The sequence below is a fragment of the Podarcis gaigeae genome (genome assembly GCF_964106915.1).
Source record: "Podarcis gaigeae genome assembly, chromosome: 11".
In the NCBI taxonomy this organism is placed as follows: Eukaryota; Metazoa; Chordata; class Lepidosauria; order Squamata; family Lacertidae; genus Podarcis; species Podarcis gaigeae.
The window spans coordinates 17799719-17824918 of NC_139687.1; the positions used below are offsets into that span (position 1 = coordinate 17799719).

Sequence of the window (25200 nt, forward strand, 5' to 3'; positions counted from 1 at the left end):
AGAGTCCCATGGACTGCAAGAAGATCAAACCTCTCCATTCTGAAGGAAATCAGCCCTGAGTGCTCACTGGAAGGACAGATCCTGAAGCTGAGGCTCCAGTACTTTGGCCAGCTCATGAGAAGAGAAGACGCCCTGGAAAAGATTGTTGGGAAAGATGGAGGGCGCAAGGAGAAGGGGACGACAGAGGACGAGATGGTTGGACAGTGTTCTCGAAGCTCCCAACATGAGTTTGACCAAACTGTGGGAGGCAGTGAAGACAGAAGTGCCTGGTGTGCTCTGGTCCATGGGGTCACGAAGAGTCGGACACGACTAAACGACTAAACAACAGCTTGATTTTATTCTGCGAACCGCCCTGAGACCCCCCAGGTATAGGGCGGTATATAAATTCATAAAATAAAATAAAAATGTTGGAGGGTATGAACACGGGGCTCGGGGCGTGAGATCAGCAGATAGCACGTAAAATTGAGCTGCTCCCCTTGCAGACCATCCCTGCCTCGGCATCGCCCGCCACAAACGCGCAGCCTGCGCTCCTCGCCTCCCGTTTTCCCCCCGATGCCCTCGGAAACCTCCTTCCGTTTCCCACCGCCTCTCCCATAGGTGGCGCTGCAGCGCCCGCGCGCTTCGCCGCCCGTTCCTCCTCCCCCCGGGAAACAACGAGGCAGCAGCGTCCGGAAGTTGAAGCGGCATCCCGGAAGCGCCGCTCTGTCTCCTCCCCGCCCCGTCTCTCTGTGCCTCGGGTCCTTGCCTTTCCGCCTCCCGGTTGCTAAGCAGCGGCGGCGGCGGCTGGTTTGAAAGCGGGCCCGAGGCGCCAAAGGGGAGCTTGCCGGCGGGACCAGAGAGGAGGAGGAGGGCGTTTGGGCCCGGCCTCGTCACTGGCTTGGATGTGGGGACCGGGAGCGGAGAGGGCAGCTTCGCGAGAGCCTTTCGCCCTGCCTGCCAGAGCAGAGAATGGGCACAACAAGGGCCGACCAGCTCCTGATTGTGGTCTCTATCCTGGAAGGTAAGGCTCAGGGAACGGGGGGCGGGGGTCTTAAAAGGAAAGTCAGAAAATCTGAGACCCATTCATCTATGGATGCCTCCACCCCACCCATAATTTAGGGAGCTGCCTTAAAGGGAGTTGGATCGCCCATCCATTGAGGGCAGTGTCGCCTACACTGACCGGCAGCGGCTCCCAAAGGTTTTTAAGGCAAGGGGTCTGCTAGGAGATTTGGGATTGAACCTGGGGCAGGTGGTTCAAGGTGTGAGCCCCCATGTAAGGTGGCTGCTTTACCCTCCTTTACTTGTGAAGCTGAGGCTCCACTACTTTGGCCACCTCATGAGAAGAGAAGACTCCCTGGAAAAGACCCTGATGTTGGGAAAGATGGAGGGCACAAGGAGAAGGGGACGACCGAGGACGAGATGGTTGGACAGTGTTGTCGAAGCTACCAACATGAGTTTGACCAAACTGCGGGAGGCAGTGGAAGACAGGAGTGCCTGGCGTGCTCTGGTCCATGGGGTCATGAAGAGTCGGACACAACTAAACAACTAGACAACAACAACAGCTTGTGGGCATGGGCATAGCCAGTACAATCATACCCCAGGTTACAGACGCTTCAGGTTGTGTTTTTTCGGGTTACGGGCCCGTCAAAACCCAGAAGTACTGGAACAGGTTACTGCCGGGTTTCAGCTGTTGCGCATGAGCAGAAGCTCTAAATTGTGCTTTGTACATGCACAGAAGCGCAACCCACACGTGCGCAGACGCAACGCTGCAGGTTGTGAACGTGCATCCCGCACGGATCACGTTTGCAAGCCTAGCACCCACTGTATTTGTTTAAGGGGGGAGGGACAGGCTTTATTATTATTTATAATTTATTGAATTTATGTTTTCTTCTTCTTTGGCGATCACTAGTAGCCAAGTAAGATTGTCTTCCATGAACAAGGTCTTAACAGTGAGTCCGTAAATGGCTGTGGAGGCCAATTCTGGATCCACATGTCCTTCCACAGTGGGGACATAGGTTTCTGACTGGGAGTTGATCATGGGGGGGGGGGTGCCAAATGTGCCTTCCTCTTAGCTTGTTTCTCCCTTTCATCCTTGCCTTGAGAGAGTCTTTAAACCTCTTTTGTTGACCACCAGCATTACGATTTCCATTTTTGAGTTTGGAATAGAGTACTTGCTACCGCCCTATATACCTGGAGGTCTCAGGGCAGTTCACAGAACAAAATCAAAATATAAAACCACAATATTTGGAATCAAACTAAAAACAACAACCAAATAGCACACCCACCCACACCCCGGTAGGAGGGGTAAGAAGCGAGTTATCTGTGATGCAATTGGTCAGTTAAGTATTTTTATTTATTTGCTTGATTTAGGGGTGCAGCTGCCCCCCCCCCAGCTGCCTGGGTACACCCATGCTTGTAGGGCAGACTTCAATTTTGGGAGAGCTGAGCCCCCTAACAGTGTGATTCTGTGCTCAGAAGTAAGTCCCTCTTGAATTCAGCAGGACGTAGCATTGTTAGAGGACCCTGAGGATCATTAGGTCCAAGCCCCTGCAATGCAGGAATATGCAGCTGCCCCATACAGAGATGGAGCCTGCAATCTTGGCATGGTGAGCACCACGCTCTAACCAGCTCCTAGGTAGGTCAGTATGTATAGGATTGTAGCCTAAGTCTGCCCAAAATATCTCTTACCCTGTGGCGGTTGGTTGTGTAAATAATGAATGTGGAGACAGTGGGGTGATTTTATATTTGGAAGTGTCTGATAAGGCATCTCTGTAAGCGGAAAGGTTTTTGCATGCTCTTGACACCAGGTGAAAGAGCTCCTGCTTCTTCTTTTGAAAATATAGAGTACCAGAGTTTCATCTTATACTCATTAAGCAATGGAAACGGGAGAGAGCATGTCTGAGCATTTCTACAACTATTGCTAACTGTCCCACTTTACCATCATGTCCTTGAGCTAACAACTAAGACTTTCAGATCCAAGGTTGTAAATTCTTTGCAGGCTTCAGTTTCTCATTTCGGTGGCAGAGTTCTGGTGCTTACAACATAAAAGCTGGCAAAAGGAAGGGAGAAATTTGTGAACAGAATGATCAGGTATAAGGGGAATAGGATTAATAGATGGCACGAAAACAGCATATGTAGTTAGATTCATAATCCTGTGCTACTGCTTCAGAAATTTAGTACTGAGTTATTACAGTAGACATTGCCTGTCTTCTCAGAATAGTATGGTATTGCACAGGAAAACATTGTTGTAAGATTTCTGTGGAAACCAGTACCATGTCATTCTAAAGATAGGCATGAGATGAGCAGGGTTTGAACTCAGGACACCTGGGGATCTTATGTACATATTCTCAAAGAAGCAATATGTAGCTGGTACTTCTTGTTACATTGTTTGTGATGCATTAGAATTAGGAGTGCTTAGGTTTTTTTTTTTAAATAATCCATTAACTCCAGCATATTGTGGTCCTTACAAGTACTTCTCAATGTATGTATATTTATTTTCTGCTTATACACCATCTAACTTTCTAAAAGATTAAAATGCTGACTTTTATTGCTTTGATTTGTTCATAGTAATTTTAACCTGATATTAAAATGTACGTTGCATTCTCCTTCAACAATCTAGTTTATTGTGGCTTGTAGCATAGTGATGAATGACAATTATTAAAATGTTACTGGTGAAAATGTTAAGTGCAGATATAGTGAAAACTTAAGGCAATATGAAATTAGTCCATATTTAAACATATGGTAGAAAAAAAATTCTCTACTTACCTTTCTACTTGCCTTTTATTTCTTCTCCATCAGTAGATAGATCCACACAGATCAAAACAAACACTCCACACAATGGTTCCATTGAGCTCCAGATGTGAACAGAATTGCAGCTGTGATATGTGTATAGCACAGTGAAACTTAAAGAAGTTCATAGACTTAAAGTTTGCAAGATCTGCCTCATTTTTTACTACAGTCAGGAGATTCAGTAACTGGCATACACAGAATTCTGAGCCCAGGAATTGGTGTACCAGAACTGAACTAAATGCTATGAGTTATCCTGAGCCTTTCTTCCTTACCTTTTAATGTTTCCTTCCAGGTGGAAAGCTGGAGGGTCAGCATGCTGGCTGTCAGAAAATCAAAATCTCTTCCCATGACTCACCACGCCATCACACAAGTGACTGCCAGTTATGACCCAGTCACTTTCTTGGTGTAGTTCTTGCTCTGTGTAGTTCTTGTGCACTGCAGACTGTGCACACAAGCAGTTTTAGTTGCCATCTGCTTCCCGTTTCTTTTTGTAATCTTGTGTTCCAATGCAGAATTGAGCCAGCTCTTTGAAAGATGTGTTTGCACAGGTAACCAAGGAACAGCCTTTGATTCCGCAGATTCTGCAATGTGCCCAGGAGTTTGTGATTATTAAGCAGCTACATCATGCCCTAAATAGTATACTATCAGCTGTTTATAAAGAAGCTATCTAATAAATGTGCTTTTTTCCTTTTCCAGGGCGTTACTTTCCAAAACGTCCAAAGCATATGCTGGTGGTAGAAGCAAAGTTTGATGGTGAAACTCTAGCTACAGACCCTGTAGAACATATTGATCAACCTGAATTTGCCACGGAGTTAGCTTGGGAACTTGACAGGAAAGCTCTTCACCAACACAGGTTATTTTCTCAAAAGATTTCTGAATTGCTTGAGTGTGTGCTTGTTGCGTGTATTTAGAATCTTGTAAAGAATGGCTATAAATAACTTAGCCTGAACTGTAATTCGTTCCGCAAGTCTTTTCGTCTTGCGAAGCACGGTTTCCCATAGGAATGCATTGAAAATCAATCAATGCGTTCCTATGGAAACCGCCTTCAGACCAGGTCCGGGGACAGTCTGTCCCCCGACCTCTTCTGAAGGCCGGCGGGGGGCGAAAGTCTTTGCTTCCCCCCCACCTGCCTTCCCGGGACAGCGGAGACCCGGGCGATCTTAAAATGCTGGCGGGCGGCAGCGAAACCTTCGCTGCCGTTCCCCAGCATTTTAAAAGCCCCCGGGACAGCGGAGGAATTCTCCGCTGTCCCGGGGTGATTTAAAAGCCCCCGGGAAGGCAGGCGGGGGGGGGGGACAAAGACTTTTGCCCCCCGCCAGCGTTCAGAAGAGGTCCTGGACCTCTTCTGAAGGCCGACGGGGGGCAAAAGTCTTTGCTCCCCCCTGCCTGCCTTCCCGGGAGAGCGGAGAAACGCAACGCTGTCCCGGATGGCTTTTGAAGGCAGGCAGGGGGGAGCAAAGACTTTCGCCCCCCGCCCGCCTTCAGAAGACGGGCTGCTTTTCTCCGCTCTCCCAGGAAGGCAGGCAGGGGGGAGCAAAGACTTTTGCCCCCCGTCGGCCTTCAGAAGAGGTCCAGGACCTCTTCTGAAGGCGGGCGGGGGGCAAAAGTCTTTGCTCCCCCCCCCCGCCTGCCTTCAAAAGCCATCCGGTCCAGGACCTCTTCTGAAGGCGGGCGGGGGGCAAAAGTCTTTGCTCCCCCCCGCCTGCCTTCAAAATCCATCCGGGATAGCGGGAAGCGCTTCCCTGCTATCCTGGACTGCTTTTAAAATGCTGGCGGTGGGGAGCAAAGCCTTTCGGCCCCCGCCGGCCTTCCTGGACCTCTTCTGAAGGCCGGACGGGGGGGGGGAAGGCTTTGCTCCCCACCGCCAGCATTTAAAAGAGGTCCCCGGAGATTTCCCTATGGGCTTTCTTCTTGCGAAGCAACTCGCAAACGGAAAACCCTTTCGTCTTAAGAGGCATTCGTCTTGCGGGGCACCACTGTATAACATTTGGCTAGAAAGCTCAGATAGTTACTAAAAAGAGCAGTCTTAAGCTCTTGTGTTTTCACCTCCAAGAAAAGTAACCAGCTTTCCTATATTTAACTGTTGCCATATACCTGGAGCCTATTTGAGAGGTTGGAAAATTTTATATGCGCTTGTTAACTGCTAAAGTTTCCTTATTATTAAGAAGAAATACTTGCAATATAATATAAATTAAAATATTTACTACTGTTTCTGATAATATCTGGGTAGTTTTATCAGTAAAAATGTTGCGTGTACCATTGGGGAGCCAAAAGCTTATGTAACTGCTTCCAGTGCCTTAATGGTATTGCATATTTATTTCCTTGCAGATTACAGCGTACACCTATCAAGTTACAATGCTTTTCTGTGGATTCTCTCTCTTCCGCCAAAGAGCCTGTAGGTTACATTATACTAGATTTGAGAGTTGCTCAAGAGAAGAAACAGGTATTGTATGGAACCCGGCTTAAACACGTCACAATAAATGAATGTGTGCTCCTTTATGAGATATGCCAGATTAAATGGTATTGGTTTTCATTCTCTTATTGAATGGCAGATTCTAGACATATTTGTTCATTGGGGTGGTAAACCCATGTCTGAACTGTACCAAATATCAGCTGGTGGGTCAGTGTTGTTCACCTGGTTTCCCAAAACTATGCACCGCTGCTGGTTACATGGAGGGGCAAGGCAGCAGAGATCTGTTGTTTCCACTCTGAGTTTTCCACTGCGTTCCCCATCCCTCTTCCTGTTTGGTAATTAGGCTGTTCCCTTCCTGTCTCTGTGGGCAGGCCGGTATTATGGAAGTACAGTAGAACCTTGGTTGTCGAACGCTTCGGAAATCGAATGTTTCGGCTTTCGAATGCCGACAACCCAGAAGCGAATGCTTCCATTTTCGAATATGCCTCGCAAGTCAAACGTCTTCCAAGGCGTGTTTCTCTATTTTTTTCAATTGAATTCTTCAGCCACCCATTGAGCCTCGGTTGTCGAATGTTTCGGAAGTGGAACAGTCTTCCGGAACGGATTACATTCGACAACCGAGGTTCCACTGTATTTAAATATAGCCCTATCTTAAAATACCAGGACAATGTATGAAACTATAACAAACATTTTAAACAAATTAGAAACAGCACAGAACAGTCATTAAAATGATAATAAAGCTCAGGTCAATGACCTGCCCATTAAGATGATTATCTGCCATGGTTTGTAGCAGATAAATTTCTTGCTCTTATTTACTAAAGGGATTTAATGGATCTCCCTTTTTCCACCATAGCAGGCTAAATGCAAATAATAACCTATGATACATGCTCTAAATAGTTGCTTTGTACTTTTTTTTTTTGGTGGGGGGAATGACTAGCTTTTCTAAACTTTTTTTTTTTTTCATGGAGGGAATTAAGATTTCTATGAACAGATGGCAGCAGAGTCAAGTGCAGAATTATTCTGGATATAGAAAGTTCAGCTGTAGATGGTGAACATATTATGTGCTCTTGGAGCCCTCCACCCACATATTAGGGTAGCCTAAAGCCAGGGCAGTCATGCTCTCTGCATCTAAACAGATTATCTCTGGCAATCATCTGTCTACTAGGGAAAGAGAGTATTACTTCTGTTCTCAGATCTCTGGATTAGGGCCAAAGTCTTGTCCTCTTTTTTTCCTTTTTTTAAAAATAAATTAAAATTGAGGTGAGAACTGTCTATGTACACATGATATAATTTCACTTCTGTAACAGTATTGTATGATCACAACTATTCTTCATTTTAGGCTTAACTTTAAATGTAAGATCCTGTAAAACGTAGCCAATTTGGAAAGAGATTTTATCTGACGAAAATACCGTGTATGTATAATTTTGTAAGTGTGCTTTCACCCAACTTTTTGTTTTAATCAAATCTCTGCAGCCACCAAAATGGTATCCATTACTGAGCAATAGATACACAAAATTTAAATCTGAGCTGCAACTAAGTCTAATGCTAGAAACTGATACTAAGGCATCCGCAGATGGCTTTAAAGCGAAGGACGCACCTCCCAGAGATGTAACAGGTTAGTAGAATAATGAACACTTCACCAAACGCTATTATGTAAATTGTGGGAATTCTGCAGTTCTGTCAAGTTGATGGAGATTCTAAAATATCCTTGGTTTGTATTGGCAAATTCACTGTACTAATCCTCTGTATTCTGCTTTGTTTCCTCTTTTGTTCTGATGACAAATCCTTGGGCTGAGCATCTGCTCAGCAGTATTCCCTTACTTAATTCTAAATTTATACCTACCCTCATGGTGCTACTTTGCACCTGGCTCCAGATGGTGGGTTTTGGAGTTCTGTTGGGCAGAAAAACTTGATCCTTTAAACCTGAAGTCTGAGAGATTTGATAGTTGATTTCTGACAGTTGAAGTGATTTCATCTTTGCTCATTTTGACAAAGTTTCAGGGCTAAGAACATTTGAATATTCACATTAAAAATCTTAATGGCCCATCCTGTATCAGAGTGGTTTACAAGGGTTCTGTACCATTCTTTTATGGCAAAGGTGGACAATCTGTCAATGTCAAGATGCTGTAGGACTACACTTCCCATCATCCCTGATGATTGGCCGTGTTGGCTGGAGCTGATGGGAGCTGGAGTCCCAGCAACATCAAGGGGGCTACAGGTTCTCCATTCCTACTTTATTACATAAAGAATTATTTTTATATCTTAACCACTTGTGAATTTTATATGTTATATTTTGTTATTTTATTTTCTCTGTATGTATTTGATTATATTTTTTCTGCTTTTCTAGATAAAAAATAGTAATTAATTGAAGACAGAAAAGCAATGTATTCAGTTATCCTATTTTAAAGCTTTGGTCTATATTAACTTTTCACCTTTCATCTTTATTCTACATTAAGCTTTCATCTTTCCCCCTTATTTTTCATAGGATTCTCTGTCCTAAAGCTTGTTTAAATTTTGTTGTCAAGATTAGTACAGTGGTTAAGTGGAATATTGTAAACAGTTAATTTCCTTGTTTCTGTCTCTGTTTTGTTAACTTATTCTTTTACTAGCTGTGTCCAACACTTCTGGGCAAGTTTCTGTAAAAAACATAAGACAAATAAAACACAGGTGTTGGGTATGTGTGGTATAACTTCAGGTTGTACAGATGGTTATTCTCTGGTCTTCATGAAACTGATATGATACGTCTTACAAAAAAACAAACAAACCAGGAAGGTGAATCCTTATCCTTAAACATAGACTATCAATGCCAGCAGGCCAGGCAAATAAAGTATTAAAAAGTGGAGAGTTAGGGTTTACATAGCTGTTTTCTGTCCTTTAATCTGCTTTGAGATGAAATCCGTGTAGGTCAGGGATGTAGAAATTGTAGTCCTCCAGACGTTGGACTCCAACTTTCATCAGGTCTGGGATGATGGGAATTGAAATCCAGCAACATCTGAAGGGCTGCACATCCCCCATCCCTGTTGTAACTGGTGACTAGACTGACATGGGGTTTATTCAGCCCCTTACTAGCCCAGGGCTAATAGGGTTTTTTAAATACACTGTCCTCTCTGAATTTCATCTCTGTATATTTTCAGCTCCCAATAGATTTTATTATGTTCAGAATACAACTGAAGGCATTTGTGTTTTTTTTTAAAGTACCTCTTCAGCAACTTGGGTTGGATCCCAAAAATCTTGCACCAGTGCTTAACGAAGAGGAAGGATACCATCAAATTGGACCAGCAGAATATTGCAGAGACTACTTTGTTCTGTCTGTCACTGTTGCATTTGCTACACAGTTAGAACAGGTAATAATGCCAATCTGGTTTCGTCTGCGGTGGAGCTTTCAGACTCTGGATGGTCAACATGTGAAAAATCATGTCTCATTGCAGTATGACTTGGTGGTTCTTCATGACCCCCTGATTTTGTATAAGAATGATTGTTCCCTTTATTGCTGTTAAAAATCTAAATAAACCTCCAAGGTACAGTGTTGCCCTCATGATGGGAGGAGCTTGGGAGAGTGAGCAAGGACAACTTTCCAGCCTTGGAATTCCTTAGCTTTTGATGTTTCCCATGTTAAATATTTAAAACTTGAATAGACGTTGGAATACAGCACTTCTTTTGATAATAGAGATGAACATTCACAACTTCATATGAGCAGTGTTGAGGACCTGCTACCTGCATTTTTCTTCTCTTTTTTCGTAACAGCTAATACCTACCACAATGAAACTTCCAGAACGACAGCCCGAGTTCTTCTTCTACTATTCACTCCTGGGCAATGATGTTACCAACGAACCATTCACTGATTTGATCAATCCAAACTTTGAGCCAGAAAGAGCATCTGTTAGAATACGCAGCAGCGTTGAAGTTCTAAGAGCTTATTTTTTTGCTCACTCAAAGCTGAAGGTAAGCATCCATTTCTGCTCTCTGGTAAACAAAGATTTAGCTGTTGCATCTTGTTTTGAAGTGTGTGACTCCTCTTCAGTCCAAATTGCTAAGAGACCATGAGGCTACCATAATAATTTAGTGTGTTATGGCAGATCAAATTTAAGGACTGTTATACTTTTTTGATATGTTGTTAATTTTATTACTTATGAGCTGCACCTTCATAAAAATAGAAAAACAAGGCAGTGGGCAGCATAAGAAGTTATACTACAGTAGTATCCGTATAAACTGCTTGGTAAAATAATATGAACTGCTCAGTTTTTAGAGAATGTCTAAAAGAAAGCTTGCTAGACTTTCTTTTCTATGGACAAGGGGTTCTTCAGAGCTGCCACACTAAAAACATGCTCCCTGGTAAAGGACAACCAAACCTCAGGGGCATGGCAGAGAGACACCAAAAGTACCCCACCAGGGGATCTTGGTAATTGAGGTGCAGCATAAAGAATCAGGCTAGTCCTTAAAAGTACATTGTACCCAAATTGTTTATGGCTCTGTGAATTAACACAAGAACCTTGAGCCTGCCCTGGTAGGAAATTGACAACCAATGCATCTCTCTCAGCAAATTAACATCGTTACCAGTAACCTGCCGAATTTTGTCCTAGTTGCAGCTTTTGGACCATATAAAGCATGCTACAGTAATCAACTCTTACGATTACCATTGCATGAACCACCGTGGTCAGGTTATCCTGGTCACAACAGATGTACCAGCCAAAGCTGGGAGAAGGTATTTCTAGCCCCAGATGTCAGTTGTGCCTCTAGTGACAAAAGAAGATGGATTAAGGAGCACCCTCAAGCTATGAAAATGCTCCATCTTGGCCTTTCCTTCTTCCTTCCCCCTTCCTTCACAAGCTTGTGAGCTTGTGAGTTGTGGCTTATCGTGTACTGAAACATGACCGCTTGGAGCCTCTTGCTATCTTTTGACCTGAAGAATACAGGGTTTTGGAGGATAAGACAGTCTGGGAAGATTAGGCAGTCTGGATAACCTTCTAAAGAAGGCTGTTTGGCTTATTTTATTCCAGCATCCATTACAAACGCATTATTTTTTTAAAACGGACATAATGTTTCCATTTGGATGTCATTGGTTGGGTGTAAGTAATCATTTTTGTATTGAATGCTCATTATAGTCACTTTCATGATACCCTTTTGAAACATAGATCCATCTTTGCTGTGGGGACCAGTCTCTTGGAAGCACTGAAATACTTTTAACTGGGCTGTTGAAGAAAGGAAGTGTGGAAATCCTTCAACATCCAGTAGCAATTGAAGGAGCATATATTCTTGTCCCACCTAACAGAGCCCGGCAAAAGCTGCCACCTGTTCCTTTGGATATGGCTCCCACTGTTGGGGTATCAGTATCTCTTCAAAAAGATAGCAGAGTTTCTCAGGTACAACTCAATTGTTCTCCTTTTTATATACTTTTAAAAATGCAATTAAAAATAGAAAATATTATTGCTGTTACGCATGTATGAAATGAAGTTATTGTTATTTATTAAATTTCTATACTGCTCCTCATCCGAGGATCACGTTTTTAAACTAGGCACTATTGTTTCGTTCAGCCTCAGTTATCTTCAAAGGTTGAGTCTGAAAATGTGAAAAGAGCTTCATCCCCAATGCGTGATAAAAAAAGGAGTCCTGAGCCTGGTTCTCAAAATGCGTTACCCCGAGTTAGCCATTCTCCTCCCATAAAAGATGGCGCAACAGACAGTGAAGTGGAAAGTCTGCAGTATGACAAGAACCCAAAGGCACAGAAAAAAGGTGGGCAGCACATCAAAGCAAATGTTTATAAATTTACAGCTGTCATATCTACCACAAAATACTGTTTTCTTTATGATTGTGTGGTAAACTGATGCAAGGAAATGGGTGATCATTCACTATGCAGTAATGCAACTAAAAATATTCTGAAGACTCCAGTAAGAGGGAGAGAGTTATCTGCGGTCCACCAGTGACCTGCGGACGATGTAAGGTTTTAAATTTGTGAACATGATGTGTGGTTTAGCTCTGCAGTTGAAGAACTGGACAGATATTTGCATTCAAGCAAATTGCTTGGGTCTAAGCACTGCTCCGGGACGCGGGTGGTGCTGTGGTCTAAACCACAGAGCCTAGGACTTGCTGATCAGACGGTCAGTGGTTCAAATCCCCACAACGGAATGAGCTCCCGTTGCTTGGTCCCTGCTCCTGCCAACCTAGCAGTTTGAAAGCACGTCAAAGTGCAAGTAGATAAATAGGTACTGTACTGTTCTGGCGGGAAGGTAAATGGCGTTTCTGTGCGCTGCTCTGGTTCACCAGAAGCGACTTAGTCATGTTGGCCACATGACCCAGAAGTGTACACCGGCTCCTTCGGCCAATAAAGCAAGATGAGTGCCACAACCCCAGAGTCGGTCACGTTTGGGGTCCCTTTAACTTTAAGCACTGCTCCCTTCCCTTGTGAACAGAATGCAGGAGCATAGCCTCCAGCCTGTGGCCGCTTTGCCTGATAGGGCCAATGTGTGAAGGCTGCTTGAAATATGAACACCTATTTTTGTTATGCTATTTTTTGTTTGCCACATGAACCAGCCTGTACCACGTGGCTTACCTTCAAATTGTCATCAGCTGTGTTTGGCCACAGGCTATGATTCTGTACAGCTACTTCAACATTTAGGTTTAGAAAGGGGGGAAAAAACTTAGTATGGGAAACAGCCATATTAGAAAAAAACCAACCAATAAACTGAAACTGACACATGGACAAATAGAAGAAGACTCCTTCATCCCGGTATGGCTCCCCTTTATCACATACACAGCCCAACAAGATGACAAGGATCCACCAACAGCATATGAATTAATATGGCTAACCTGATTCAAAAATACACACTCACACCCTGCTCACACACAAAAACAGTTCTCACTACAGCCAACGAAAGACAACCAACCACACCCTAAGCCACCCTGAACCTCTCTCACCACCAAGGAAATGCAAGTGAATAGTAAGAAAACCCATACCAGTAAGGCTGATACAACCCCTCTCACACACTAAGTAGAATAATAGAAGTATAACCACCCAACTTCCCACTCCCCCTCTCCCCCTTTTTTTCTTTTTCTTTTCTTCTTCCTAATTGTTTAAACCAATTCATAAACCAAGAACTCGTATATTGACAACTAATAATGAAACATATGTTGTAGATATTTTTCCATGTTTATTATGCTATTTTTGTGATACACAAATGACATGAGAAAACTTAGTATACTTATTTGTATAACATTATTCTTGTTTATAAAACCCAATAAAAAAGAAAAGAAAACTAAATTTTGTCCAGAAAAAAATTCAAAAGCTTCTTACTTTCAAGTATTAGAACTTGTACAGCAGGGGCTCTCAAGTTTGGAATGTGTCAGCATCTATCTTAAAAGAAAATGTGCTGTCTCTTTTCTCTTCAGCCACGAATGCCCGAGCACCCACTTCTCAGACTCAGCAGGCTGGTACCTCTGAATCTACCACAGGTCAAAAAATTGCTGTTCCAGCAGCATCCCATCACTTCTGTTTCTCAATAGACTTAAGAACTCTCCATAATCTGGATACTGGCTTTCCCGTCAATTGTATGTTAAGGTAAAGCATGTGTTAGATCATTATTTCACATTTCTTCATTGGGAGAACTTTCAATTTATTTTTCCATTGCTTCCTGCCCCTTAACCAGTTACCATGAGAGGATCTGAAAGTCTAGTTACACAGTGTCACCATGATCACTTCTATGTGCCCTGTAAATAACAAACTTCTTGCTCATCATGAACTTGATCTAAAACTATGGGTAATTGCATCTTTCTTAGGAGAAACGTATCCCTATAATTCTGAGGATAGAACACAGATGCTGTACACTGTAAGAGGGCAATCTCCAACTATGTGCAGGTCTTGTAACTTCCATTCATGGACGAACATGTCTTGCCTGAATATTCCCTTTTCTTTACTCGGCACATTTCCTCATAAACTCACAATGCTCTAGTTGCAACCTGTGGATTTTTAGCTATGTTTCTGGATTGAAGACCCCAGTGTACATGCTAAATTAAAAAGTTTCTACATTTTTTTAAAAAGCTGGAGAAATACTGAAAGGAGTAACTTCATGGAAATTGGGCACAAGCGTATCACTTTTGGGCTGAGTAATTTTTATTGTTTAACTGGCCCACTTGGCCTTCTGTTTTGTGGAATGTGAAGTGTCGATTGAATGAAACTTGGTATATGAAGCCCAGGAAGAATTCTATGTTTCAGTTCCCTAGTGGTGACCAAAAATGTAATCCTGGGGAGCACCAGGGGAAATTGGCAGCAAGATATTAAAACACAGAAATATTCTTAACAATACCCAACTGCGCCCAATCCTTACTGGGCGCAGGATCACTGTCACACTCTGCTCCCTTACTTTAGAAAATAAAACAAAGGATGCAAGGCACTCTTGCCTCTCCGGAGCAATGGGAATCCAATGTCCCTTCAAGATGTTGTTGGACTCTAATGCCCACCATCCTCAACCAGCAGGGCCAATAGTGAGAGGCGATAGGAGCGTATTGTTTGATAGAAATAATGGTGTGGCATTCATCTAAGTTTGATTCATAGAAGACCCACAGAAATTAATGGACCTAACTTAAGTCCTGTTCATTAATTTCAATAGGTATACTCTGTTAAGACATGCCATCAAGTCATTACTTAGCCTGAAGTTCATTTACTTAAAGGTCTTGAAGTCATAAGCTATTACCACTGAATTTGTTATAATATTAATATTATTTGTTTGTTTCTCAGTGGGACGCAGGTGGCGCTGTGGTCTAAACCACTGAGCCTCTTGGGCTTCCCAATCAGAAGGTCAGTGGTTTGAATCCCCATGATGGGGTGAGCTCCTGTTGCTCTGTTCCAGCTTCTGCCAACCTAGCAGTTCAGAAGCGCACCAGTGCAAGTAGATAAATAGGTACCACTGCAGCAGGAAGATAAATGGCGTTTCCATGTTCTCACTTCCATCACGGTGTCTTGTTGCACCAGAAGCGGTTTAGTCATGTTGGCCACATGACCCAGAAATCTGTCTGTGGACAAATGCTGGCTCCCTCAGCCTGAAGGCGAGATGAGCGCCGCAACCCTATAGTCGTCTTTGACTGGACTTAACTGTCCAGGGGTCCTTTACCTTTACCTTTTTTACCTCCATAGGTACTCGTATCCATTTTTTGGAAGCGCTGCACCCATTATGACAAACCCTCCCGTGGAAGTAAGGAAGAACATGGAAGTGTTTCTTCCCCAGTCATATTGTGCATTTGATTTTGCAACGATGCCCCACCAGCTGCAGGATACCTTCTTCAGGTATGTAACAAGGGTGACATTTTAACAATCTGTGCATTGGCACATTTCTCTTTCCTTCACAACCATACTTACATTTTGAAATTGCAAGTTAGCACTAGCTGAACATAACTTTGTATCTTCTCCCCATCCTCCCACTTTATCTAGATCTGCTCTGGAGGGTTTGGGGAGCATTCCCCTTAGCACTACATTAAATACAACCCTATACATTTGTCCTCAGGATTGGTTATTTACCGTATTTTTCGCTCTATAGGACACACCCGACCATAGGACGTACCTAGTTTTAGAGGGGGAGAACAAGAAAAAAATTCTCTCGCTCTCTACACAGCGCCCCTTCAGCGAAGCGGCAGGAGAAACGGAGCCCCTTCCATTTCTCCTCCCACTTCACTGAAGGGGCACTGCGCAGAGAGGGAAAGCTGTGCAGCGCCTCTCCAGCGAAGCAAACCCAGGAGAGCAAGAGGGATCAGTGCGCACCGATCCCTCTTGCTCTCCAGGCTTCAGCGGGCTATCCCGCTGTGCTTCGGAGGCTTTGCGTTGCTTTCGCTGAAGCCATGGAGCCTGCATTCACTCCATAAGATGCACACACATTTCCCCTTAATTTTCAGAGGGGGGGAATGCATCTTATAGAGTGAAAAATACGGTAGTTCAGGTGGCACGTTTTGTGTCAGCGAGGTGGTATGGTATTTGCTAATAAGTTCCATTTAAATATTTGTCCCTGCTTTGCTTTTTTCCAGCAGTGTGGGCATGATCCTATCATCTTCACAAAGGGCAGAATGCAGAGCCATGACACTTGCAGTGTGTGGCCTCGGTCTCATTCGCTTCCACATCTATAGGGGTAATGGACAGGGGAGAGTAGGTTGGTGTCTAGTAGTCCTAGCAACTGGGGGTATAGCCTGTATGCAAAGGGCAGGTAGGGACTCAAATTGCCAAATACCAGAGATCTGGGTGAATGCTTTGAAGAACCAGGTACTTGCCCAGCACAGTAGCGGGTGGCAGGTGACAGAGGGGGATATGGTTCTCTCTGTGTGTGTTGTTTTCTAAATGATGGATTAGGTCCCGCAAAGCACATTTGGTCATCTAACCCTTCGTATGATTGCACTTTGCTCTCTGTGTGCAACTGGTAGGGAATGGAATCTGCCCTATATCCTTCATTGACTCAGTTTGAAACCTACAGACCTATTCTAACCTGAATGTACTTCATAGCAACTCATTCAAACTGGTCGTATTCGGAAGAAATACTACTTGCTTGTGGAAGCTGTTGAATTTTAACTCCTAATGATGTGACACAGGTTTGGATGGGTTTCTACTGTTGTTAATGGCTAACCAGTAGGAATGGAGAAACCTTGATACAACAACTTCACCCTAGTTCTTCCCTTGGATTGGGACCTATTTTCAGAAATGCAGGAAGTCAAAGTACCGTATTTTTTGCTGTATAAGACTCACCTTTTCCCTTCTAAAAAGTAAGGGGAAATGTGTGTGCATCTTATGGAGCGAATGCAGGCTGCACAGCTATCCCAGAAGCCAGAACAGCAAGAGGGATTGCTGCTTTCACTGCGCAGCGATCCCTCTTGCTGTTCTGGCTTCTGAGATTCAGATTTTTTTTCTTCTTGTTTTCCTCCTCCAAAAACTAGGTGCGTCTTGTGGTCTGGTGCGTCTTATAGAGCGAAAAATACAGGTATATCGCTCAATTGTATATTTCTAGGATGGAAAATTACTGTGATGGGTGTGAAATGTTATTGCAAAATTGAGCATCCTTGAACTCCTTCAAGTGGTTGTACTATTTTGCCACAGGGTAGCATTGATATCTGCCAGTGCATCTACGCCAACATCACAAAAGATGTAAAATAAATGCATCTCTTCTACCCATCCCGGCCTACAGCAACTGAGGAAAAACCCATCTATGAGAACAAAATACAAACTCCAGTATGCTATGTGTATTTTTTCTCTCTGTATTTCAGGATACCATTGCTGGTGGAGCTGTGGCATAAAGATAAAACAGCCAAAGACTTACTGCTGGGAGTTGCAAGACTCCAGCTTTCTAATATTTTGGCCATGGAAAAAACCCGCTTTCTAGGTGCCAGTGGGGAACAGTGCTGGCGCCAGACCTTCAGTGAAACAATCCCTGTTACAGCAGCACAAGGGTACAATGAGCTTTGAAAAATGAGGTTCCTCTGTTATAGCTGGTTCTGTATAACACTCCTATAGGCCTTTTTGAATTATTATATTTTTGCTTTTAGTAAAACTCTTAATACTTATTTTTGAAGAGCTTGCATAACTCTTAATTTTGGGGGACAAAAGGGATCAGTGGAACAATAGTGTGGGAGACCACATCACTTCCATCCTCTTGTGATGCTGCAGAGCTTCTGAAAGAATACACTCAGTTGAACTTGAAAAGTGATACCAATTTGTACTTGTAGAAGTGTACACAAAAGATTCCAAATGTGCCTTTCTTTAGCAGTCATGCAAGCATTGTCTGCTGACTTGGTAAAGATTTGATTACAATGTGGAGCCTGGAATTTTTAATTTATGTAACTTTCTAATGGTGAATATATATTTAATTTCAAAATATACGTTTGTACAATCAAACTTTCCGGTATATTATGTAGAAGATTTTTTCTGAAAAGCATGAGTGTACCCAAACTTAGTAGCCACTAGATGGCAGCCCTCCAAACCTAATTGACTTTAGCATTTGATGTCAAACTCAACTCACTGATGTGAAAGTGACTGTACTGATTTGTTTCAAATGTCAGATGTTTATTTCCTGTAACTCGATAAGTTTACCCAGCTTTTCAGTGTATTTGCATAGAAAACTATTTAAACTTTACTAAAAATGGATAAAAGGAAGCTTGAGAAACAAATGTAAACTGTAGAATTATTGCTCTTCGCAACTTGGGTTTCATGTTTTTGTTTATTTAGTGATACTTTTTGACAATTTAGTAACAAGACAATCATCTGAAAAGAGTCTGGAACATTTATTTTGTGGACAGTTGACCTTAATATGTTTCCTTTCGGTCCACACTTGCCAGGTTGTGATTGTGCATATTAAAGTAAGACACTTGTAGCAGCAAATATTTAATTCTGAGCTTTGAAACAAAACTGTTTGCAGATATGCAGAAAAATAAGCATTGAGTCAAACCTGATAGCCAGCGCCACAACGCAAGTGATTAGGAGGAACAAAGAGAGAAAATTCAGGCAGACCAGAGACTAGCTGGTAACCAGTATCTAAGAATCATAATGCTGGTCTCCAGCCTCTTTATTCATGAATAGGAATAAATGCTCTGTACTTCTCTAATAGAGCAGCTATTCCTTTTTCAACTCTCTGTGTTCCGTATTCCTAAAAGAATTGGCGTCATGTCTGGGTCTGTCAGTCAATCAGACAATTTATTGTGTATAGCCAAAGGCCTTTACAATGAACATGTTTTGATCAGTCCTCTGACAGTCAGGATTGTTTGACTTCTTTATATAAAACTTGTTTAGCTCCTGAGACCTTTTTGAGGAGGAAAGAGAGAAAAGACTGCTGTAGAAATAAGTGCACTTTTCTCATGCTTGTTCCATTGTAAACAAATGACAGTAGAGAGCAAGATTAATCTCGAATGAGAGAAGAGATGAAATGGTCTTGTTCTTGTTTATAGGACAAGCAACAGGATAGCCGAGCTTTCATACACGGTGACTCTAGAAGATTATGGGCTTGTGAAAATGCATGAAGTTGTGGTGTCCGATTCTTCTCAGGTAAACAGAAATGCACCCTTTCTTGTTTGGAGAGACACAACTTCATTAAAGGTTATCTAATAGCATTTCCATGTTTAGGGTTTAGGTGCCAATGAGCCACCGCTGGTTCCCTCATCTCAGCCACGTAATGTTCCTGAAATCCAGCCGGAAACAAGAGAAACTCTAGAGTACAAAGCGGCACTTGAATTGGAAATGTGGAAGGAACTACAAGAAGATCTTTTTGAAAACCAGGTTTCTTTATACATGTTTTAAAAAACGGAACTACTGGTCTACTCTTTTGTTGTTGTTTAGTCGTTTAGTCGTGTCCGACTCTTCGTGACCCCATGAACCAGAGAACGCCAGGCACCTCTGTCCTCCACTGGCTCCCGCAGTTTGGTCAGACTCATGCTGGTAACCTCGAAAACACTATCCAACCATCTCATCCTCTGTCATCCCCTTTTCCTTGTGCCCTCCATCTTTCCCAACATCAGGGTCTTTTCCAGGAAGTCTTCTCTTCTCATGAGGTGGCCAAAGTACTGGAGCCTCAGCTTCACAATCTGTCCTTCCAGTGAACGCTCAGGGCTGATTTCCTTCAGAATGGAGAGGTTTGATCTTCTTGCAGTCCATGGGACTCTCAAGAGTCTCCTCCAGCACCATAATTCAAAACCATCAATTCTTCGGCGATCAGCCTTCTTTATGGTCCAGCTCTCACTTCCATACATCACTACTGGGAAAACCATAGCTTTAACTATACGAACCTTTGTTGGCAAGGTGATGTCTCTACTTCTCAAGATGCTGTCTAGGCCTGTCATTGCCCTTCTCCCAAGAAGCAGGCGTCTTTTAATTTTGTGGCTGCTGTCACCATCTGCAGTGATCATGCAGCCCAAGAAAGTAAAATCTCTCGTGACAGATCTTAAACCTAGGTTGCAGTTCCGGTGGATACAAGCATGGGAAAGAGGTTTTTAAATTGGAATCAGCCCTTTAGCTGATTGTACGACAGCATTGTATATTTGGCAGATTCAGCATAGATGGCTTCATAATGTTCAAATACATTTTGAGGCGTGTCTTACAGGGTGATCACCCTAGTCTCACATTGTGTCTGGGCGAAAAGTCAGTTTGGTATATCTTCAAGATGTGCCCAGGACGTTGACAGCAAGCTAAAACTGATCTGTGTTTTGGAAAGATTATTTACATTCAAGAGGAATCTTACCTATTTACAGTCTTGAGCGCAAAGGTTCCTCCTTGCCGATACAGGAACACTTTTGGCCTGCTGCCCCATCCTTCAGTCATTATAATATATCAGTCATGAGACTGTACCACCTTTGGATTTTACAGAGCACCTTGGAAGAGTGGGGGAGAGAGAGAATTCCAAATATTGGCAATATTGAACTAAGAGGAGGAGTGGTTTTATTCACTGGGGTCTTGCAATGTACTGGCATGTTCACTTTCTGTGGGCACAGCCTGGAAAGTGCCCAGGGTAGCTCAGTTTCTAGAGCTTGAAACTCTTAATCTCAGGGTCGAGGGTTTGAGCCCCACATTGGGCAAAATATTCCTGCATTGTAGGGGGTTGGACTAGATGGGTCCTTTCCAACTCTGCAATTCTATGATTCTATTCTACTTTTAAAATTTCATTCCACTTCAGTTGCTTTCCCCCACTCCCATCTCTCCTGCTTCAGTTGAATTCAAGTGGAAGCTTGCCTCTCTTTTTCCAATCACTTTTAAGGCTTTCTACTTCCATTATGTTTTGTAACACATGTTTCTGCTATTATTAGCCTATGAGTTACTGTAGCATTTTATGACTGCTTAAATAAATTTGAAAATGTGGTGTAAAGTTCTCCATTTTACTTCTGGTTATGGTAGCTTTAGACATAATTCAGCTTTACATGGCTATGCATAACTTTTGCCTCTTACCAGCTACCATTTAAAAATTAACAGACCTGTAATCAATTTTTAGGGATGCGGGTGGCGCTGTGGGTTAAACCACAGAGCCTAGGACATGCTGATCAGAAGGTCAGCAGTTTGAATCCCTGTGACGGGGTGAGCTCCTGTTGTTCGGTCCCTGCTCCTGCCAACCTAGCAGTTCGAAAGCACATCAAAGTGCAAGTAGATAAATAGGTACCGCTCCAGCGGGAAGGTAAACAGCGTTTCTGTGCGCTGCTCTGGTTTGCCAGAAGTGGCTTAGTCATGCTGGCCACATGACCCAGAAGCTGTACGCCGGCTCCCTCATCCAATAAAGCGAGATGAGTGCCGCAAGCCCAGAGTCGGCCACGACTGGATCTAATGGTCAGGGGTCCGTTTACCTTTACCTAATCAATTTTCAGGACTGATAATGGGAGCTGTCTGTGTATTTGATCTGGAATTCCCCCCTGATGTCCTGAATACTTAATTTGCACGCCGTGTTGGGTTTCTTGAGGAAAGACTTCCACAATAGTTCTGACTGAGTTATGCAAATTGTATGGTTTTCGAAGGAAGACATTTTGAAATTGCCTTTGTTTTCCACAGCTGAAGAAGAAGGAGCTGGCTCATATGCAGGCTGTTGCAGAGGAGTGGAGAAAAAGGGACAGAGAGAGGGAAGCATTGGTAAAGAAAAAAGTAAGACCCTTTTCCCCTTTGAAATGCTTCACAGCATAATGAACTGTCATGATAGCTGGCAGTGGTAAAGGGTGATGTCTTTCATTAGCTGCCAGAAGAAGACCTAAACACACAGCCCATAAAACCTACACAAAAATACTTTTGGTAACACACCTTAGAGATACCCTGGAATTGTTTACGAATCAAGCTGCAATATATTTCCTTTCATAGAATCATAGAGTTGGAAGAGACCACAAGGGCCGTCAAGTCCAACCCCCTGCCAAGCAGGAAACACCATCAGAGCACTCCTGACATATGGTTGTCAAGCCTCTGCTTAAAGACCTCCAAAGAAGGAGACTCCGCCACACTCCTTGGCAGCAAATTCCAATTTTCGGTTGAGTTAAAATAAAGATATGTAATACTGCTAGTCTTGCAGAGCAATCCTGCACTGTAATATGCCCCACTGAGTAAATGCCCCACTAGGTAAATGTGTATAGGATTGTGGCCTAAGTCTTGTTGAAGTCTATTAGCAGTGCAGGCTCTGATGCATAATATTTTGAAATCCACCATGTGCATAAAAGTCAAGTTGTCACTTGCTTTGTGGGATTTCAAGCTCATTTTAAATCCGGATTCTTTTGCAAGGATATAGTGTCATCCAAGAATGAATACCATGTTCAATTTAGAAAGAATTATTATTATTATTTTAACTGTATACATTCTAGGTTGCAGAATATACCGTTTTGGAAGAAAAACTTCAAAAAACGTTGACTGACTTAGAGAAGCGTGAAAAGCAACTTGTTGGTGCTGAAACCGAGGTAAACATATGCAGCTCAATGTTATATCTTGTACTGTGCACGTACAGAAACCATTTCTGTACGTTTCTGAGCACAATTCAGTGTTCTTGCTGGCCTTTAAAGCCCTAAACGGCCTTGGCCCAGTATATCTGAAGGAGTGTCTCCACCCCCATTGTTCAGCCCGGACACTGAGGTCCAGTGCTGAGGGCCTTCTGGCGGTTTCATCACTGCGAGAAACCAAGTTTCAGGGAACCAGGCAGAGGGCCTTCTCGGTAGTGGCACCCGCCCTGTGGAACACCCTCCCACCAGATGTCAAAGAGAACAACTACCAGACTTTTAGAAGACATCTGAAGGCAGCCCTGTTTAGGGAAGCTTTTAATGTTTGATGCATTACTGTATTTTAATATTTTGTTGGAAGCCACCCAGAGTGGCAGGGGAAGCTCAGCCAGATGGGTGGGGTATTATTATTATTATTTATTTATTATTTAAAACTCAAAAGAACTGTTCCAGTTCATCTTAGACTTGTGCTCGGATTGGAATTTTTGCATGCTGTGGAACGTAGCTTTTTTGGTGCATAGTTTTGGGGCTTTTGTGTGCATGTTTTAGTTCATTGGCAGGTTGGTGTGGATGGGGAAGGAAAGAGGAGCATAAATTTTTATATGTGGGAATACCTAAAAATAAGCAAGGTGCATCTTGTAGCCGTCAAGTATTCCTGTACTTAAAGCTGCAAAGCCATCAGATTTGGCAGAGAAATCACTGCTACATAGCTAAGAGCAGGGCCGTATTTAGGTTTGATAAGGCCCTAAGCTACTGAAGGTAATGGGGCCCTTTATACGTCCAGCTGTCCTTTGTCAGCAACAATTTGTCGCTGTTTTTTGTGCTGAAGATATGCTATATGGTAATTTATGGACCTAATAGGTATCTAATGCCATTTTATTTGTTTTTTATCTTATATTTTGGAAATTTACATCCAGTTGTTTTTTCCCTTTAAAAATTTTTTGGGCCCCCAAGAGAGTGGAGCCCTAAGCTATAGCTTTTTTAGCTTATACGTAAATCCAGCACTGGCTAGGAGCCATGGTTTTTTGCCCTCGTAACTCCGTGGATGTTGTGGAACACACTCCACACAGCTAGGCTAAGTTTATAAAGTATTGTTATATTATTATTATTATTATTATTATTATTATTATTATTATTATTTTATTTTATTTTATTTTAAAAGTTGGTCAAAGAAATGCATGAGTGACTCGTGAGAGTAATGTCAATCGAGCGTGCTTTCTAAATGAGGCAGCTCAGGTTTACATCTGGACAACCACTGGTGCTGAAATCTCTCTGTCTCTCTTTGTGTGTGTGCTTTAAATTTTAAGCTCCAAAGAGCAAAGAAGGAGCTCCAAGCAGAGCATGAACGAAACCGTCAGGAGCTTCAAGATGCAATGCGGCGAGTCAAAGAAGAATGCATGCATCAGGTGGAGCTGGAAAAATCTAGGTTCAGACAGTTGGAAGAGGACAAGATCCGCTTGCAGCAACAAGTGAGTGGAACTTAACTTTTCCAAGTTAGATACAACCAGTGCTTTTTCCCCTAAAAAAATGCTTAGGGGTACTCTTATTGTGACTCAAGAAAATCACCATTTTATAGTTCAAATCGGGGAAAATAAATACAGTAAATGGACAAAAGTACAAAGATTCAGGAAATGTTTAGGGGGGGGGGGAAGCACTGGATACAACTTTATTTAATGGTAGAGATGGACATAGATTTTTTGGGTGATCTTACGGCCAGGTTAATTAAAGCTTTAAAATATCCTGTTCTCCTTCAATAAAAGCAAAAAAGGGAGACCAGATATTTTAATGCCACCAGCCTCGCAGAGGTGTCCGTGGAGGGGATATATTGATCGAAAGGGTATTGTATTGTAACTGTATTGTAACTTTTGAATAAATGTGTTTTTTAAAAAAGTTAATTACAGCTAATTAATGAGATTAGGTTGGTGGAGCTTCCTGAGGGCACCCCTCTCTCTTTAATGCTAAGGACCAAACTATGTGCGCAGTGTATCCTTGATGCTTCTAAAATGTTCATTGACAGATTTGTGAGAATCTCCTCAGGACCAAAGGCCCTCCCATTTTTTAGAAGGGGCGTTTTTGAGTTTGATCCACTGTTTATTGGGTTTCCTTCAAGAAATCCAGGCGTCTTGGATATCCTCCATATCTTTTATTTTCTACATTTCTCTTGCTATGTTGCTAAGGAAGAATTTACTTATCACAATAATTTTAAGCTTTTTTTTTTTAAAAAAAAACCACTTTAGCTTTATAAATAATTTGCCTGAACAGAATACTTATTTTTTTCTCATTTATGTGTTGACTTTTTTGATTTGTCTTAAGTGGTTAATAATTTTTCTAAAAATCAGTTCAGAATAAGAATAATGTTCATTCACTGCATTATTGGTAGTACTGTGCAAGGCACAGGAGGAAACTGCATAAAATCAGCAGTGGGTAATTCAGAAAGGCCTGTTGGAATGAAACAAAAAAACTCAAGTGCCCTTCTAAATCATTAAGAGAAAGCTGGCAGATTTCCCAAGGAGGAATGGTGGCTGCCATCACAAAGAAGTTTTTTTTCTTTTTAATATTTGGTGTGCATCTCTCTTTCTCTCTCTCTCTCTCTCTCTCTCTCTGTGTGTGTGTGTGTG

General features: G+C 42.6%; 1 protein-coding gene across 2 annotated transcripts in view; it reads left to right on the plus strand.

Annotated features, from left to right (window-relative positions):
* The first annotated feature begins 670 nt into the window (after window positions 1–670).
* CEP120 (centrosomal protein 120) overlaps window positions 671–25200 on the plus strand; it is a 38436-nt gene continuing 13906 nt past the window's right edge. Inside the window, exons 1-16 of one of the 2 annotated variants that reach the window (XM_083702244.1) lie at window positions 671–1000; window positions 4465–4621; window positions 6097–6211; window positions 7655–7796; window positions 9377–9525; window positions 9926–10123; window positions 11314–11541; window positions 11713–11911; window positions 13565–13733; window positions 15306–15455; window positions 17411–17593; window positions 19085–19181; window positions 19260–19412; window positions 21663–21752; window positions 22454–22546; window positions 23890–24051. In XM_083702244.1, coding sequence (XP_083558370.1) covers window positions 949–1000; window positions 4465–4621; window positions 6097–6211; window positions 7655–7796; window positions 9377–9525; window positions 9926–10123; window positions 11314–11541; window positions 11713–11911; window positions 13565–13733; window positions 15306–15455; window positions 17411–17593; window positions 19085–19181; window positions 19260–19412; window positions 21663–21752; window positions 22454–22546; window positions 23890–24051 — 2337 coding nt within the window. In that variant the 5' untranslated portion in view covers window positions 671–948. The remainder of the gene's footprint in view (window positions 1001–4464; window positions 4622–6096; window positions 6212–7654; window positions 7797–9376; window positions 9526–9925; window positions 10124–11313; window positions 11542–11712; window positions 11912–13564; window positions 13734–15305; window positions 15456–17410; window positions 17594–19084; window positions 19182–19259; window positions 19413–21662; window positions 21753–22453; window positions 22547–23889; window positions 24052–25200) is intronic. The other variant, XR_014556074.1, reaches the window with a different exon arrangement.